Consider the following 18,317-nt stretch of genomic DNA (forward strand, 5'->3'; position numbering starts at 1 on the left):
AGTGGAGTACTTTTCTCGAGAAATACCTCTGAACCTTCTCAATTGTGTTAATGTCCAATATACATATATATCTTCTACAAATTTGACAGCATTTATTCATAATGTTGTATCTTTAAAAAGTTACTGTTATGGGAGTTAAGTAGCAAGAACAGTTATCTCTGTATTCATTCAAACTCGTCTCTCTTCTGGTTATTCAGGAATGGCCAATGTAAAACCTTCCATGTATTGATGGAATCCAATTCCCATTATCCTTAGCTGTTATGAGATATAAAATTAACTGTGAACTAGTTCTACAGAATAACATTATGTGCACTATCTTGGCCTCTTTGAGGAAAGCTGTAATCTGTGAAATTAAAAAAAAAAGCTTGTTAGAATGTAAATAAAACACATAGCATAACAACGTCTTTTGCTGATTAATCTGTTTCTTTTTTCTGAAGACTCATTCTTTAAAACTACTCACAGATGATGAAAACACTTCAAATGGCAACAAGCCTGTTGCATCTACTCCTGTCCCAGGATCTCCCTGGTAAGTAACTTTAGGAGTAATATATGTCATTCGTTATTTGGGCTATTTCCAAGGATAAATTAAAGATCTGCTATATCATAGTTAACTAAAGAAAAGGAGAAACATAATGGTTATTGGCTATTAGCCAATGTTTAACACTTTTCTTCAGAAACCAACACCTTAAATATATCTCAGTGCCCTCACAACTGCACATATCAATGAAATTCTGCTCCATCCCTTATCCTGACATTGTTGCACATCTGAGATGCAATACCAGTGATGTAAAAAGGACACTAAAAATATAACCTGAAATTTAGGCTGTATTCCTGATTTGCTTGATATAGTAAATAGAGATAAAGTACCTGGAAATGAATGTCATTTAACTCAGTAGTCATTTAACTTAAACTGTCATTTAATTCCAAGTAGGTATGCATAAAATTGTATTGTCCACTAATAAATGTATAGAATACCTCTGCAAGTATTTGTTTCATTTTTAGGGAAATATTTTTTCACTAATTATATTAATGTGCTTTAATGCAAAAAAATCTCATTCACCACATCACCTACATTAGCTCATAGTGCTGTTCGATCAAGTGATCTATGAGAGAATCACACTGAAACATGGAACAATCTTTAGAGGATATACCATTAATTCGAGCTTCTTTAGATAGGAAATCAAAAGATCAATATAACAAAATCCACAAAGAATCACCACATCTGATAAAAGTGTGGCATTGACCCCAAACCCTTTCCACTCATAGGCTGGGTCCATGCTTCTAATGGATTCTGTGGTTCATGTGACATTACCAGTCAAACACTGGGATGTCTTTCAGAAACAAGATCAGGAAGTTTTGAGAAAGATTTCAAGTTATGCAGCTTAAAATGAAAGGTGAGTTTTGATTATTCTTTGGAAGCTGCTCCTATCTCATTAGTTCTAATGTACTATGAAGTTTATGAGATGATTACATGATATACATATTTATTGAAGATACTGAAGAATGTTCGCAAACATTTTTCTTCGTTCTTTTTTCCCATATTCTTGATCACTATTTTCCAAACCAGTTTTGAACCCTATGATAGTTTACATTGAAACATTTAATTCTTTTTAGTTTACTGAAATATACTGTACAAGTGCTTAGACATATACTACTTCATAGTGCTTTATAGTGTTCTCTAAATAGTTTTCAGAACCAGCATATTGTTCCCAACAATCTGGCTCCTCATTTTACAGGGGTCAGAAGAAATGGAAGGCTGAATTAACCAGGATCGAACTCCTGGTAGTCAACAGAATTAGTCTGTAATACTGCATTTTAACTACTACAGCTCTTGAAATCCTTGTATTGAACAAACAATCCAAGTTACAATGTCTTACTTTGCTATGTATCTACGAATGGATACACATGTACCAATATATCTAGATATGATAGTAAGAAAATAGCTAAAAGCTTATAAACTACACTATATGGTTTTCAAATTTTGTATTTATGAACCTTGCACTGTTTACATTTTGTATCTGTAGACTTTTATACTTTATGTATTTGCCCATTGAACATGGGCTGACATAGTAGAAACAAATCCAACAATATTTATGTCAAACCAGATGGGTTGATAGCCTAATATTAACATTATTTAAATGAAAGTCCCATGGTTTAATGTGACTTAATTCCATGCAAATGTTTAAAAGATTGTGTCTTTAATCCTAAACGTGTCATTCAACTTTTTTTTGCACACATGTGTTGATTAAGCAGCAACTTTTGTAGGACTTTTGTTTTTCCTTTTATCTTTTGTCTCCCCCAACTAGAAAAATAGTGGATGGATATTTTGGTACTTTTTAGTATCTTTTTTATACAGTTTTGTTTACTAGAAAGAGACTATAAAAAATACAAACTATCACTAGACAGAAAGCCACAGCAATACAGAATCTGCTTCTGATCTGCTGGTGATCTGCTTCTATTTGGTTTATACTTGTAATTTAAAGGCCAGATCTAGTAGCCTTACATTTGTTTACTTTTCTTAAAGCCATTTTCTGGGTTTTAAATTGAAAGACAGGCTATTCCAGAACACATAGGTAAAGCACATTATAAAGCAAACAGCTTCAATATTGGAGGATAATTTGTGAAAGGGTTCATTGTTAATACTGTATGTTCAAATTCCTCATGACTACAATGCTATATCCATATTGTTTTCTTGGCCAAAATATAAATTCTGTCCCCATCCTCCCACCTTCCTAGACCAATTTATAATTTGGGATTCTTAGTTGCCTCATTTTTAAGTTGTAATTAGATTAGATCCTGCTTATCTTTTTCAAGAAAAACCAAAATTGGTTAGAAGCTGGTATCTACAGTGGCTTAAGTGCTTTCTAAAGATGTCCCTATTTTCCTGTCTGAAATATTGGTGTGTAGATATTACTGCTCTTTGAATTATCACCACTTGAATGGGATGGGAGTCTGAAGGTCTGAATGGGGAGGAAAAATCTCAAGATCAGGCTTACAAGACCAGGCAACTACTTCAAGAGCAGGAACTCTAAATCATTTAGCAGCCATAGGAATGACTTATGAAGTTCATGTTTTTGCTTCTGCTATTTTTTTTTTTAACTTGTAGTACAGATCTGAGCATCTGTACTGGTTGAATAAAACTAGTTCAAAGCTGGGAGTTAGCCAGGGGTGGGGTTCAAATTTTTTAACAACCGGTTCTGTGGGCATGGCTGAGTTGGTAGGTGTGGCTTTGTGATCATGTGACTGGCTGGGCGTGGCCAACTCAACATCACTCACATTGAGGCATGCATTTCCTCGCCTGGCCTCTCATGACTGTGGGGATGCTGCAACAGTCGTAAGTGTGAAAAATGGTCATAAGTCACTTTTTTCAGTGCCATTGGAACTTTGAATGGTCACTCCACACAAGCAAGGTACCAGCAAAGGAGGGGGGAAAAACTCCAGAGAAGTTCCCGAGACAGGAAGTCTAGTCCTGCCAAGAATGTCAAAAGGGTTAATGGAGAGGCAGTTTCTGTAAGCAACACCCGAATGTTCCCTTCCTACCTTCCTTACAAGATTAGGCCAGTAATTTATTCTAACAACCAGTTCTCTAAACTGCTTAGAATGTTAACAACCTGTTCTAGAGAATAGGTGTGAACTGGTAGAATCGCACCCCTGGAGTTAGCTGCTCTATCAGGTGCCAGGAAATAAGGAAATAATCTTGAACAGTTGGATCTTCATCCATCTCACAATTTATGATATTGCCATTTTTTACAAGATGTTTATGAAATAAGAGCCTGGATTTCATTGCATTTCATCTGAGAAGGATGAAATTTCATGTGAATTTACTTGAACTTGTCAAAACATGAATTTCAGTGTTGCATATGAAAGCTTTTGAGCTCGTTTGTTTGTTTTTATTTAAAAATGATAATTCCCAGCAAGTGCCACACTGTGTTGGAGAAAATTGCTCTATAGTTACCCAATACAGAAATGGTTATAGTCTTTGGGCAGGATTGGTAGGCCGAAAATTAAATATTATATGGGACCTTGAAAACAAATTACATATTAAGATATCAAAAGATTACAGGATAATTTGTTAGTTCGAATTGATACTTTATAATATGATCATAGCGTATTTATTTTGAAATGCAAACTCTGAATTGCTGCTTATATGCAACTGAATACAGTCAGTATTGTGTTAACTTTAGAGGCATTTTATGTACAAACCTCTGCCATTACCTCCATTTTTAATTAGTGTTCTGTCTGTGAACAAATCACTATATTTCTGCATTTGGATAATTGAAAACTTTATTATGCCAAATAGGGACGAACTGGGAGATGAGTCTGATAATTTTTAAATTAAATGTCAAATTGGGTTAGTAATGGGAAAGTGAAGAGATTTCTAGAGGGAGCTGCCATTTGGAGCCATTTTAAGCACCTCTCCAGGGACATTCACTAGGTCTTTCAGTCAGATGTGAAAATGGGCCATTTCCATTTCAGCTATTACCTTGCTTTTATTAGATAAATGCCTAAGCTTCAGCTGGCCCAGTGGTAAGAAGTTCACACAATGAATGTATTTGTAGCTGGAAATGAATTCAACCACCATCCGGGGAGATGGAAACTAACTGTGACATAAGCCAGACGTTTGGATTTCAGGAATGGAGGAAAAAAATGAATAGGGGGAAGATTCCGAAAGGCAGGTGTTCAGGAGTTTTATTTAAACTGCATGCAATTTCAAGTTTATTTTGAATACATCTCTACAAACCCCGCAATTTTACAGGTTTGCACATTTCTGTCTTACTTTGAGCCCCAAGTGCTAATTATACGTGAATGTTTTTGCAATATAACAAAATACATATTAAAATTCACTACAAGGCCCTTGTCAGCAAGTAGTTGCTTTCTGTTTGCTGCTTGGTGAGTTCCTGCATTCAGCTTTAAAGTTTTCAGGAATGAAAAGATCTTTCCAAATGTTTCTGCAAAATTCTGAGGCTCAGCTGAAGTGCTTCTTTAGGACACTTATCTGTGCAAACAATTTTTTTTAGTGAAGATAACATTTTTCATTTATTTTGAGTCAAACTCAGGGAAAAAACAGTCTGTCATTGTGCCAGGAAAAATTACTGCTTATCTGCATTCTCCTATATTTCAGCTTTGTTTTGCATAAAGTAAGATTAGCATTTCCATAACCTCTCATTTGATTGTTTAAGTTATGGTCAGAAACTTATGTTCCTTCTTTTCAAGCATTTGATTCAGAATAACGATTACCTTAAAGAGCCAAACTGGAAGAGACAATAACTCCAGCTCTTCAGATTTCTCTCTGGTTCAGAATAAAATCCAAGGTGAAGCAGAATTTCATTTTTAATTCTTCCCAACTCACAGAATCCCTGGATCCAAAATGGCAGCTCCCACAAACTGGGAAGTCTCTATTTAGATATTCTCTGGACTCAGGAAGAATGGGCAACCAAGGATATCAAAAGCATGAAATCTCTCCAATCCCCACCTGCAAAATTTAATTTGCCCTTGACATTGTCAGGCTGGAGTTGCCAGGCACATGGCAATTGTGGACTCACCTACAAATGCTGAGCATTTCTCCATCATTACTTATCCATACATCACGGAAAAGAAATCTCTTTTAAGTTCCCTTTCAGATACTGTCAAACATGAAGGTGGTGGTGGTGGGGGGGGGGGGGGTTAGATTGTTTCTGCTTCTTTACATTACTGTCAAATATGAAGGGAAGAAGTGGCTGTAGATTGCTTCTGCTTCTTTAAATCTCCTTATTCATTCTGATAGTCTATCCTAACTCAATTAGTTAAAAAAAGAACATTAAATTATTTCATCCCCAAAACAGCTGGTCCTGAAGCAAAACCTATATGCAGAATGTGGTCTCAGTAATACAATCTGAGACCCTGAGCTCCTCTGCCTCCATTTTAACAGGTACATTCTGCTTATTTAACTCACTGTAAGCTCCACAGGAGAGATATTTTCTAACCACATGCAAATGAATGAATGAAGCTGACACTTAACAACCAGGCATCTGGGAGACATAACAATTTATGACTGTCAAACATGTTGAGAGGGACAGAATCAAATTTGGCTTGGCTTTGTTTGGCAGTGAACCAAGTCATTATCTGGATCATTTGGGAAATGGCTTGGCTTATTTCTAAGTCAACCTAATGCCATATATACCTATTATTATCCCTAAGTGTTCAGAATCCTGTTGTCCTATTTTGGATTCACATCTATAATTATGAAGAATGTACATACTTCTTTGATAGCTTCCTACAGTCAAATGGTTCCTCAGTGGGTAAGGTTCAGAGTAGAATATTTTTTTTTTTTTGTAATTAAATTCTGGCAATGAAATGACTACAATAAATAGAATTACAATAGTCATTCTCCAAAATAAAAAAGGTGGATATTTAGTTGCAACCAAGTCTTAATAGCTTAAACATTTTATTTCAAGGATGAGTGAGCATATATGACACATATGCCTTTCTCTATACACCCAAATGTTGGGGGATGACTGATACCATAGTTGCCCATCTAGCAGGTACAGAAAAATATTACCAAGTCAGCATTCCTCAAGCATCCCTGCATTCCTCTTGGATTTAATATTCCATCTAAAAGAGAAACTCAGCTAGAAAAAAATGTGACAATCTGTTAACACAATATTTATTTTTATACCATTTATTAAACATTATAGTTATAATAGTGAAACCTAATGCAAATTAAAGAAAGATAGAAGAATAAAAAGATGCAAAAATGAGAAACAGGAAAAAAAAGATAAAGTGATTTTCAAGGTCCAACATAAAAATAAACAATTTTAGTAACTTAGCATTTCCTTTCTAAATACAACATATTGTGTCTTCTTCCCATAGCTCATTTATACAGCAAAAATGGTCAACAAAAGTCCATTAAGAGCTATGAGAAATAATACCAAATCTATTTTAACCTTGATCAAATAAATCAACTTTATATTCCTTCCTTTGACTTCTAACAATTTTAATATTTAGTCCAGAGATCTCCAAACTTGGCAACTTTAAGACTTGTGGACTTAAATTCCAAGAATTCTCCAGCCAGCTGTCTGGAAAATTCTGGGAGTTGAAGTCCACAAGTCTTAAAGCTTCCAGGCTTGAAGGTCTCTACTCTACCTTGATTGGACAGTATGGTGTGGTTTTCTTCCCCAGTGTAATACAATAGCCAGCTGGCTGAAGAATTCTGGGAGTTGAAGTCCATAAGTCTTAAAGTTGCCAAGTTTGGAAACCCCTGATTTAGTCCATTGAAATAAAGCCCTAGGCTAAATCTAATTTCATTTTCCTTTGCACCTTCTCACAAGATTTTCCAATATGAAAGCCTCTTTTGTAAATCCAATATAGCAAAATGATTCATATCACTCTCTTGGTTTATTTTTTTTATATCCCTTTTATTTCATCAGCCAATCTTTACTATGTCCAGTGTAACATCTTTTTTTCATGGCATACTTTTAAACCCACTTTCTCTCAGTCTTGATCTTCTCAAGTAAAACATGTTCCTTTTCCATAACATCTTTGAGACACGCTATTTCCAGAGAAGCAGATTTAGTCTTTGTTAACACTATTAATATGAATTTCTGAGTCCATTTAAAATGTGTTGCTCCATTCTGTAATTGTAAGTTCAGTTTATATGTTCTTCTTTAATTGAAATCTTTAATTCTTTCTAGGGTCCATTTAAAAAAAAAAATCTTACCATATGTTTAAAAATAAATAAATAAAAGTAAAGTATTTTCCCATGGGAAATGGGATTATTTACAGTTAATCCCATAATCTTCTTTCAAGTTTATTTTGATTCTTAGTCCATTTGTAACTTTCTAATATCAAAGTTTTAATCACATTTTTGCTATTTATTCCAAAAGATTTTAAAGTTCTTAAACTTGTAGTTAAAAAACTTTTTTTGCGGAGTATTGAAGAAAAACTCACCCAGTACTATCAAATATGCCAATATAAGGTTTCTAATAGCTGAAAAGAAGTTAATAACAATAATTGGAAAAAGAAGCATGAAAATGTAAGCTCTTTTCAAAGGGATCAACCTAAGTTGGAGCAAGATGACTATTCCTTCTTCTCCTTGAGGTTTCAGCCTACCTGAGTGTTCTATCTTGTGGTCTCCTCATAAGAAGCAATTGTATGGATGATCTCAAGGTTTCTTGCCCAGAGAGACTTGAACCAAGTTCTTCATTCTTTGCTGAGAACATCTTCCATCTCCCTTTTTTTTCTAGAAATCCCTTTCACAATCTTTATTGTAATTATTAACTTGTAGGACTGCTGATTTGGATCCTGGAGGATAGATAACTCCATATAGAATCATATTGTTCCCAGAAACTTTCATTAAATCAGTATAATTTACATTAGCCCCCACTGATTCCCTGCCCTTTCCTTCCCCACAAAACTAATTTTATTGGACAAGTGGACTTGATATGCAAAGAGAGTAAAGGATCAGAAAAAGAAATCATACTTGATGTAAGAGAAAATCTGTACTCTTGATTGTAAATGATGTTAATAACATGTTTATTGTTCCATTGGTGGCATTCAATATATAGTCTAGGTTTCAGTCCCTTTGATTTGTATCATTTGATATTTGTTGTAGCCAAGACAGTGGTTTAATCTTTTGTTAAATAAATTAAATAATACATACTTAAATGAATGTATCCCCTGCTCCCAATGTTTCTCAAATGCTAGCTTGTTGGTGGCCATGCTTCCATTTATAGTTCTTTGGCTTCTTGTTGTTTAAGCTTTCTACAACTTGACTGTGATCTACTGTGAGCCAAAAGCTTGGTTAGTGTCGCATGTTCATTTTTGAAGATGATTAACAACACTGGTGATATACTGTGAGTCATATCTCTAAAACACAAAGGATCAGGAGAGTTTTTTTTCCCCCAAAATGTTATTACAACAGTTAGGGAAAAAGCATCCACTAAAAATATTCATATTTCTAATAAGATAAGCTCCCACTATTTTCCCCTCTTTTAGTTCCAAAATAGAAAATTAGATATCACACAGTAGGTAATTGGAAATTGCTTCAAATAATTCTTTTTAGGTATTTCCATCAATATGGAATTAAGTCATTAAGTATGTATTGTGTGATGATTAAATTATCATCCCATTGCTTAATCTCATTTTACCTTGTCTCTTTCTGTGTGTGTATATCTCAAGGCTTGACACTTTCACCCTCCTATTTAACATGTACGTGATGTTATTGGGGAAGGACATACATCCATTTGGAAGATCATACATCAATTTAGTATGGCAAGGATAGTCAGATGAATATTTTGACCCCTTACCAACCAAACAATCCTATCAAAATCAACAATCCTGTCACAGAGTCTGGGTTTTTTGGGGGGAGGAAGTGGATGGGAGTCTGAAGGTCTGAATGGGGAGGAAAAATCTCAAGATCAGGCTTACAAGACCAGGCAACTTTCAGTTTTCTGTCTTGTTCTGGAGATTTCCCACCTTTAATTCTCTGTAGGAATGCACTGTCTACTCAAAACTTGCACAATTTGGGGGACCTTCCTAAATTCTATACTCCTGCTTGACAAAGGACTTTGCACAGGTTCAGTTTATATTGCAGTTGTGCCCGTTCCTGGTTAGAGAGGAGCCCCTCATTGTTGCTAATGCTTACAGTTGGACTAATACAACCTGTTTTACATCAGGATGCCCTTAAAGAATAATTAGAATATGCAGCTGGTACAGAATACAGTGGGCAAGCATTCTTGTAGCCATGTATCAACCCTATAACAATGATTCTTAGTTGGTTTTCAAAGTCAATCCAAGATACTGTTATGACATAAAAAGCTCTCCATGGTATGGGGAAGGGATGTCAAACTCATCATGATGGCATCACATGATCTATCATGACTTTTCCCCCTCTTTGCTAAACCGGGCAATGTCATGGTCAGTGTGTGATGCATCTTGCCCATGGGCTGGGAGTTTGACAACCCTGGTATAGGGTCTAATAACTTGAAGGACTGATTGTCTCCCAAGGTATCTATTCATCCTATTTATTCAGTTAGTAGTATCCTGTTCTGGGTCCATTGATTAATCGGGCCCATCTTCGAGGATCATAGTATGGATTATCTCTGTCACTGCATTTACTCTTTGAATAGTATTGCGCTGGAAATCCACATGGCTCTCATCTTGTCTTCCTTGTGATATCTCTAGTCAGACAGGTTCTTTTAGTGCTGTTGAGGTATGGTGTGTGTGTGTGTGTGTTTGTGCACACACACATAAACACACACGTATGAGTGTGCGTATTTTGGAGGTTTCTTTCTGTATGGCAGTTAACTTTTATGCTCTCTTTATATATATATATATTTTACTGTGTTTTTAGTCTGTGGAGCCATCCAGAATCATCTGGCAGTTGGCAGCCTAGAAACATGACTAATAAATAAACAAAGCTTTATTTGTTTCCATAAACCCTCCTGGGCTTCATGTTTTGTACAAATTTTATGCAGCATCATTTTCCCAAAATATTTTTAAATTTTTATTTTCCAGAGTTCAATGTTTACAAACTAGCTTTGTTTTTTGATTCCCAAAGTACTACACTTGTTTAAATTCTGTTGTAGTAAACCAACAATTAACATTTGAAAGTAAGCATTCATATTTGTGTGTAACTTTTTTGTGTGTAAGCTTGCTTTTAGGTTCATTCCCCCCCCCCACTAATCCTGTCTCAATTTATTTCATATCCTATATGTTGTTGTTGTTCAGTCACTAAGTTGTGTCTATCTCTTCGCCACCCTTGTGGATGTGCATGCCAAGCTCACCTGTTCTTCGTTGTCTCCCAGAGTTTGTCTAAATTCATGTTCATTGCATCACTGACATTATCTAACAATTTCATTCTCTTCTGTCCCTTCTCCTTTTGCCTTCAGTCTTTCCCAACATCAGGGTCTTTTCCAACGAGTCCTTTCTTCTCATTTGATGGCCAAAGGGTTTGAGCTTCATTTTCTGTTATCTGTTCTTTCAAAGAATAGTCAGGGTTGATTTCTTGAATTGATCTCCTTGCAGTCGAAAGGAGTCTCAAAAGACTTATCCAACCTCACAACTCGAAAGCTTCAATTCTCCGGTGCTCAGCCTTTCTTATGATCTAACTCTCAAAACCATAGACACATATACACAGAGAGACACTAACATAAATTGGAAGTGTTTTGCATGACCGTGATTTCAATCTATCAGCTTTAAATCGATAATATGATTCCACATTTGAAGATAAATTAATTCATTTGTTGAGAGTATAAAGGTCCCTCAAATACCTCCAGATGCAAAAAAAAAAAAAAAGGTTATGGAGAGACCAACTAACTTGCAAGACCTGTAAACTGTGAGAACCCTGAATATATAGTATTAGTGAACAAATAGTTGATATAAACATTGGATTATTAGTGGAATCCCAGTTCCCTTGTTAATTCGTGAAAGAAATATACAAATCACTATGTTATCATTCCACATTTCAGACATTCTTGCTTTTTTCTAAAACTTTGGGTCTAAGATTTTTCATGTATCTTTATTTTTCAAACAACAACAAGACAGTCTTTCATATACCAGAATCAAATAGATTTGTTGGAATAAGTATTCATTTGAATTATGCTATCAAAATAACAGTTGGTTGTCTTAAACATAAAGAATCAGCATATCAAAAATGAATGATGCAATGGAGATGATGACACTTCTGAGTGCAGCAATTCTCAAATAATTGTATGTTATAAATCTCAATGAAATTAATTATTGCCTGTAACAAATAAGATCTAATTCTGTTTGTGTTAATTAGAGGTACTTGTGCTGATATCATAGATTCTGAATCTCTGGTTTCCAGTGTGTTACTCGTTTTTCAATCTCCACATTCCATCTGCTCTCAATATTCATTTTTGAACTGTTATTACCATTAAAGTAACATTAATTGTGAATACTATTTTCTTAACATATGTGTAGTGATAATGAAACAACTTGTGAAGGGGCAAAAAAAAAAATAATCCAGGCTGTTAGTCTGAAATGAAATTGCAACTTACTGCTGTATGGCAGATCAGTATAAAAGATATTATACGACACATGGTGCTTTGCTTAGCTTCCAAATTATGCATTATGTGGCTGAGCCACAGTTTACCTTCTAAAGTTTTAAAGAAATTGAAATTTAGCTGTGAGGAATCTTTTCTTACCAGGAAAAGTGATTAAGACTTTTGTCCCTATTCCACTGATTTAAATTTGACCCCCCCCCCCATAAAGTTCTTTGCTCAATAATGTGCAAATTGTCATTGTTTAAGAAACTAACAATCTATAGAAGTCAATTTTGATTGAAGAAATAGGACTGTGGAAAAATTCATTTCCTTGCCATTGTTCTGAACAATAACATGAGATAACAAACAATTACTTGTATGGCAAGCAGTGTGCAAAGTGGTTTGTTTAGCTATGGTTTATTCAGTACACCTAGGGTAAAAAAAAACAGCAGGACATAATCTATAGATTTAAAGATGCTATGATTGGATTCACAATGTGCAATAAAACAAAGCTAAGCATAGTATGAGCTTAATGTGTGAATCATGGGCTATACATTAAATCATACCTGTAATAGTGAATCTTCAATGCAATTATTTTATTTTTCCTGAACTGTTTCTGAAATTCTCTCTAAGCCTAGTTTATTAATTGAAATAGGTGTATAGTCTGGACTGGGGATGACCGAGTCTTCTTCTTCAACCCTACAATGCAATTGTCAGTATGGGAGAAACCAGTGGATCTAAAGAACCGCGGTGATATTAACCGGATCATTGAAGACCCACCTCATAAACGCAAACTGGAAGCTTCAGCAAGTAACTAATGCTGTGATTATTTTTGTCTATTTAAACTTAAAGAGTATCTGAAAATGCTGGTCATTACATTTAAAATCCTGATTGTCAGTTTTGTGTTGGTCTTGATTGTGATTATTGGAAATTCTTTCGCAAAGTTTTGATTTCAGCAAGAGGTTTTGTTCATTAAAACTGGGATGGGGATCAGGAATTCTGGGAGTTGAAGTTCATAAAACATAAAAGGACCATCGTTTTCCACCTGTGCTCTAAAAGGATAATAGCAATGATTGATGACCAGGTTATCTGATGGACAGCATAGCTTCATATAAACTAACTTTGCTATTGTGAGCATCTTCAGATCTTAGTCTTCATTTCTTCACCAGAAATATGCCATTGATAGGATAAGAGATCTAATCCTCTTACTGAAATTAACCTGTTCTTGAATCCTTTCTTTCTCTTAATAAAATAGTTCCTTCCTTTAGTATGAGGTGGGTAATTAAGATCTTTTTTACTTCATTTTATACCTCCAGAGTTCTTATTTTATTTTGAAAGTAGTTTTTTTTTAAAAGTTTCCTACATTAGCAGATTAAATTAGCTTTGTGGTCAGAAAAGCACTGTAAAATGTGTGGGTGTATGTACGATTATATATTTCAGAGACAGAAAACTTTTGATGCCTTAAGGGCCATATCAAGCATTTGTGTTGAGTTATAAAGGAACAACTTCCACCATCCAGTTCTTGGAGGATTTTTTTAATGGATTATAATTCTGCCTTACATCTCTGGAAGGCTCCATTTATCTGCTTGAAAACCTGTCTAAACCCTCAAAGATTGAAAAGAGAAGGTTTTGAACTGTGCCCACTTTGATAGTTACCTGTGATCCCTGATTCCTTGTAGTCATCGTATTCCCTGTGTTCTTAGGAATGGGTTCAAGTATTATTGGACTTCTTGCACTTATCTGAATGTATACCCACATCCTAAAGATGTTTACATAGAAGTGTTCAGTTCGGTTCAAAACAAGAACTGCCAAAGTGTGAGAATGGTTAGCTGAAATGCCCTCAGTTGTTAGCTATAGCTTTTTCTACCTTTCTATTTCACTTGTTTATATTACAAAAGCCTGTGCATAACTTGTTTCATCCAAATGTGATATTGACCATTCTGCCCAGGGGATCTGTCTTGCAATAAACTATTATTTAACCCAGCTGTAGGTAGCAAATCTCAAAGATCCATCTCCCTGGATTGATGGAAGATTTGGCAGAAATGTAGGTAGGTCCATCCAAATATGCTGTTGTTAATCAATCTTCCTCCATGAGAGACTTCTTAAATACATTTTTTTGGCTTTAAAAAGAATTCTGGCTGTCATGTTACAAAATATGAGTATACGGAGGAAACCAGCAGCGATGGACAAATTTGCAGTACTTGTTTATCTTCATTGAGGAAGGAAGTATCCTCCAACTTAGCTGTTGTGTTTTTCTACAGGTTCAACAGTAACCCTGGCCCTAAGCATGGTGTTCTGAGCCAGGTGGTCAAGGCAAGGCAGGCCTCTAAATCAGTCAAACTGGATTTTTTCAAGGGCTGGATCAGCAATGCAGTTCTCCTCCGTGGGCCAGCCTAGGGGAGAAACGGAACAGATGATTCCTGCAGCATGCTGCCAACCAAAATGGGGTGTGGGAGGCCACTCAAGGCCCCTCCATGCCCAATTTTGGACCTTGACAGCCTCTTGAAGCAGCCTGCCTGCTAAAAAAAAGGTGCAGGGGGGAACGGGCAGCCCCATGCTCCATTTTGGCTGCAAGAGGAACCATTGGGCTGGTCCTTTGCTATTTCCAGGCTGGCCTCATGGGCCAGATTTAAGCACCCCTGATCTAGATAGTCTTTTATTGCTCTCAATAAATGTTTCAGCAAATGGCCCTCCAAAGACCGGTAAGGCTCCACCCCATGCTATCCTGAAGGCAGTCCCCCTGTTATCAGGAAAGTCCACTTGGCAAAGTCCAGGCATAAGACAAATGGTAGTTGTCAGGCAATGACAAGGTACAAGGCAAAGGCAGTTCTAAAGGTAAAGCAAAGAAAAGGGCAAAAGCAGTCCAGAAGGCAATGGCAAAATAAACACAGTCCTTAAAACAAAAAGCAACAAGCAGTTCTCAAATAAAGGAAAAAAGGCACAAATCAAAGTCAGGGGAGTGTAATCCAAAACAATTGTTCCTGGTAAAGACATTTTCCCATGGTTTCTTCTTAAATCACTCCACTCCAGGTGTTCCTTGTGAGGAAGATCAGGGCGACCTTCTCCCAAATAGCCTTGCAATGCTTCTCTGAGCTTGCCTACACTCCGTTCATTTTAGCCCTTGGATCGAGTGATGGAAGCAGCTCTTCCTCATCAGAGGGGAGCTGTTGCCTCTCAGCACCACTGCTTGTCAGCAGCAGATCCTTCCCTGTGTCTGTGAAAGCAGGCAGCTAGTCAACCACCTTCCCCAGTGCCTGTGGGACCTGGAACAACATCGTCCTCAGTCTTTCCAAACATGTCAAGAGAGATGTGCCATCCCTGTTGGGTGGTCCCGGTTCTAATGCCTTCTCCGAACTGGGCTCCAATGGGGTCATGACACGTGGTCCACCATCATCATCATCATTATCATCATCGTCATCATCATCATCATCATCCTTTTCAGCAGGTGCAAGGTCTGCTTTTTTGGATCAACAAGTGCCATCATGTCATCAAGCACAATATCCAGATCTAACTGGGCTTTTTTCATGTCTGTGTTTATTGTATCTTGCCATCTTTGCTTCAGCCTTCCATGTGATTGCTTTCCAGTTATATTAAAGTGGAAGGCGATATAGGCAACAGTGTTGGTTGCTGCTCGTAGCACATGACCATACCAGTATAGCCATTTCTCCAGCATTTTCTCTGACATTGGCATGGCCCCTATTTGCCTGGCCCTAAGCATGGTACAGTGTGAGTATTTGCAGCATGGAATCTTCCCACATATACATGTACGTTCCTCCATGGAGCATCCAGCACCCAGTAAAAAAATTTGATCCTCTCCCAGGGATGTATTTGAGAGAGACTCCATCTCTCAGTCATATGCACATGTGCTTGAAGATGACAAGTCACATAAAATCAGATACGGAGCTTTAGATGACAGCCACATCACAACATAGGTATCATTTTAAATACCAGGGAGAACATCTTTGCCCAATTTTATCTGAAATTTCATGAGACACATTTATGTTCTGATTGAGGGTTGGAAGGCAAGAGAGAAAATTCCCTTCTTTAGGAATAACATTGAAGCTAGGAATTGCATGTACATGCTGACAGTTTACGATGAACAAAACAAGATGGGATTTATGGCTACAGGTAGTGCTCAACTTATGACCACAATTGGACTGGAATTTCAGTTTCTATCTGATGCAGTTATTAAGTAAGTCATGGCCTGATTTTATGTCATTTTTACTGTGGTTGTTAAACAAATCATACAGTCCTTTCATGAATCTGGCTTGCATTGCTGATTTTGTTCCCAAATCCCAATAGGGGTGAGATGCCACAGAGATAACATTGAAGACGTATTATAAGTCACTTTGGGGGGGGGGTGTCATTGTATCTTTGACCTGTCATTAAACAGTCATAAGTCTCTAGGTTTACCTGTTCTGCTTTGCACAATATATCTCTAGGAAAGTTTTGGTCTGTATTTTTGTGCCTGAAATAAATAGGGAGTTTGAGCAAGTAACTGAAAAAAAAACTGATTATATGCCATCAAGTTAGTGTGGATTCTTAGCAACCACATGGCTAGCTGAAAAATTAATACTACACTGAAATCTACTGTCTAGTTTCCAAATGATTCCTCCATCAAATGAAAAAACTGTTGCTTGTTTGATCTTTCTCATTCACCTGGTGCTTTAAAAGTTCCTTAGGAATTCCTGTGGATGGTTTTTAAAGTTTATTTCTTCATTTAAAGAAAGCAAAAAGTGCTACTCTTTCAGTTTCCTTCCTTCCCTGTTGCACGCTTTCCCTAGTTGTACCAGAATTTCTGAGTATCAGTCTGTTTAAGTAGCTTGTAGTAAGGTAAAAGTGTGCAAATAGTTTTTAACAAGTTTTAAGTTGTTGCATAAATACTCTAAATAAGCCACATTAAAATTATTGCTGTTGAGACAGATGTTGATTTTGTGCAAAGTTGGTATTAATGTATTTTAAACTTTCATTATGCTTATTAAATGAAAGGGAAGCTAAAACTGACAAAGCATAATTATATATATTTTTAAAAATATTATACTTTAATACCACCTCTTCCATAGCATATATGCTTGAAACTCAGGAATGAATGAAAATGAAAAATTGCTTCACACCGATATTCATAAAGATGTTATTAATTTCATGTAATGGAACTTGTTGTGTTTCTGGATAATTGATTCTGCTACTTCTGAATTAAGAATTTAAGGTAGGTGAGGAATAGGTTAGTCTTACAATAGAATGTATCAGCGTGGAATTCCTCTACTTATAAACTCCATTCCATATCACTCTCCCTTCTCCATGTTTTCCCTCTGTTCCAACAGTTAGCAGTTCCAGCTCTATTGCTCCCGCATGGCATCATTTGATGTGTTTTGGGTTCATCTACAGACAGTTGAATTCTGCTGCTACTTTACTCTTGTGTGTGGATTGTGCTGTCGCATTAGGCAGACATTTTTTTTTTCCACAATTGTGAAAGAGTTAGTTTAAAAAGAAAGAAAGGAGGCAAATGACGAGGAGGCAAACTGCAGGCTGAAGGCTTAGGAATTATGGTCTACTTTAAATAAATAGATGACAATTTTGATCTACTTTTCAGAGAAGGCTTTGAACAACAGGAGTTTCAGAGCTTAAGGGGGTTTTGAACTTCAGTCAGAATCAGTAAAAGCAGCTCCTTGTCTTGTTCTTTTTTTTTTTTTTGGCAGCCTGTCTTAATAGCTCCTCCTTGAGGAATCAGTCTGCAATACTGTGTCCTGTTCTGGGAACTACAGTTCAAAAAGGACAATAACAAATTGGAGTAAGTTCAGAGGAGGATTACTAAGATGGTAAAGGTCCTGGTAAACAAATCCTAAGAGGAATGATTAAAGGATTTGGGTATTTTTATCCTGCAGACAAGTCAATGGTGAGGCTTTATAATAGCCATCTTCCTATATCTGAAAGGATGAGTCATAGAAAAGAGAGTGGACTTAATTTCCTATGGCTCCAGAGTGCAGGATCAGAATCATTGAGTTTAATCTACAAGAAAGAAGTTTCAGGCTAGAGCCTGAATTTTCTATTAAATAAGCTATCAGCAGTGGAATGACTGCCACACAAAATGGTAAATTATCGTTTACCTGAAGTCTTCAGACAGAGGCTGGATGGTCATCTGTCAGAAATTCTTTAGTAGGCACTATAGCAGGGCTGTCAAACTCGTGGCTCATGGGATGGATCCATCATGTGCTGGCCCCACCCCCGACTGATTTAGTGAAGGATAAAAAAGTCCCGATATGTCACCTGATGCTGCCTTGATGCCACGAGTTTGACCCCCCTGCATTATAGCATTGAACTGTGATGACACAGTGG

At 36.5% G+C, this 18,317-nt stretch overlaps 1 protein-coding gene across 3 annotated transcripts in view; it reads left to right on the plus strand.

The window, feature by feature from the left end:
* TCERG1L (transcription elongation regulator 1 like) overlaps positions 1-18,317 on the plus strand; it is a 177,945-nt gene that overhangs the window by 128,002 nt on the left and 31,626 nt on the right. For all 3 annotated transcript variants that reach the window (XM_026710607.2, XM_087932519.1, XM_087932520.1), the window contains exons 7-8: positions 438-526; positions 12,640-12,794. In XM_026710607.2, the coding sequence (XP_026566392.1) occupies positions 438-526; positions 12,640-12,794 (244 nt within the window). The remainder of the gene's footprint in view (positions 1-437; positions 527-12,639; positions 12,795-18,317) is intronic.

This window comes from Pseudonaja textilis, chromosome 4 (assembly GCF_049901715.1).
Source record: "Pseudonaja textilis isolate UNSWEBS1 chromosome 4, rPseTex1.2, whole genome shotgun sequence".
Taxonomy (NCBI): Eukaryota; Metazoa; Chordata; class Lepidosauria; order Squamata; family Elapidae; genus Pseudonaja; species Pseudonaja textilis.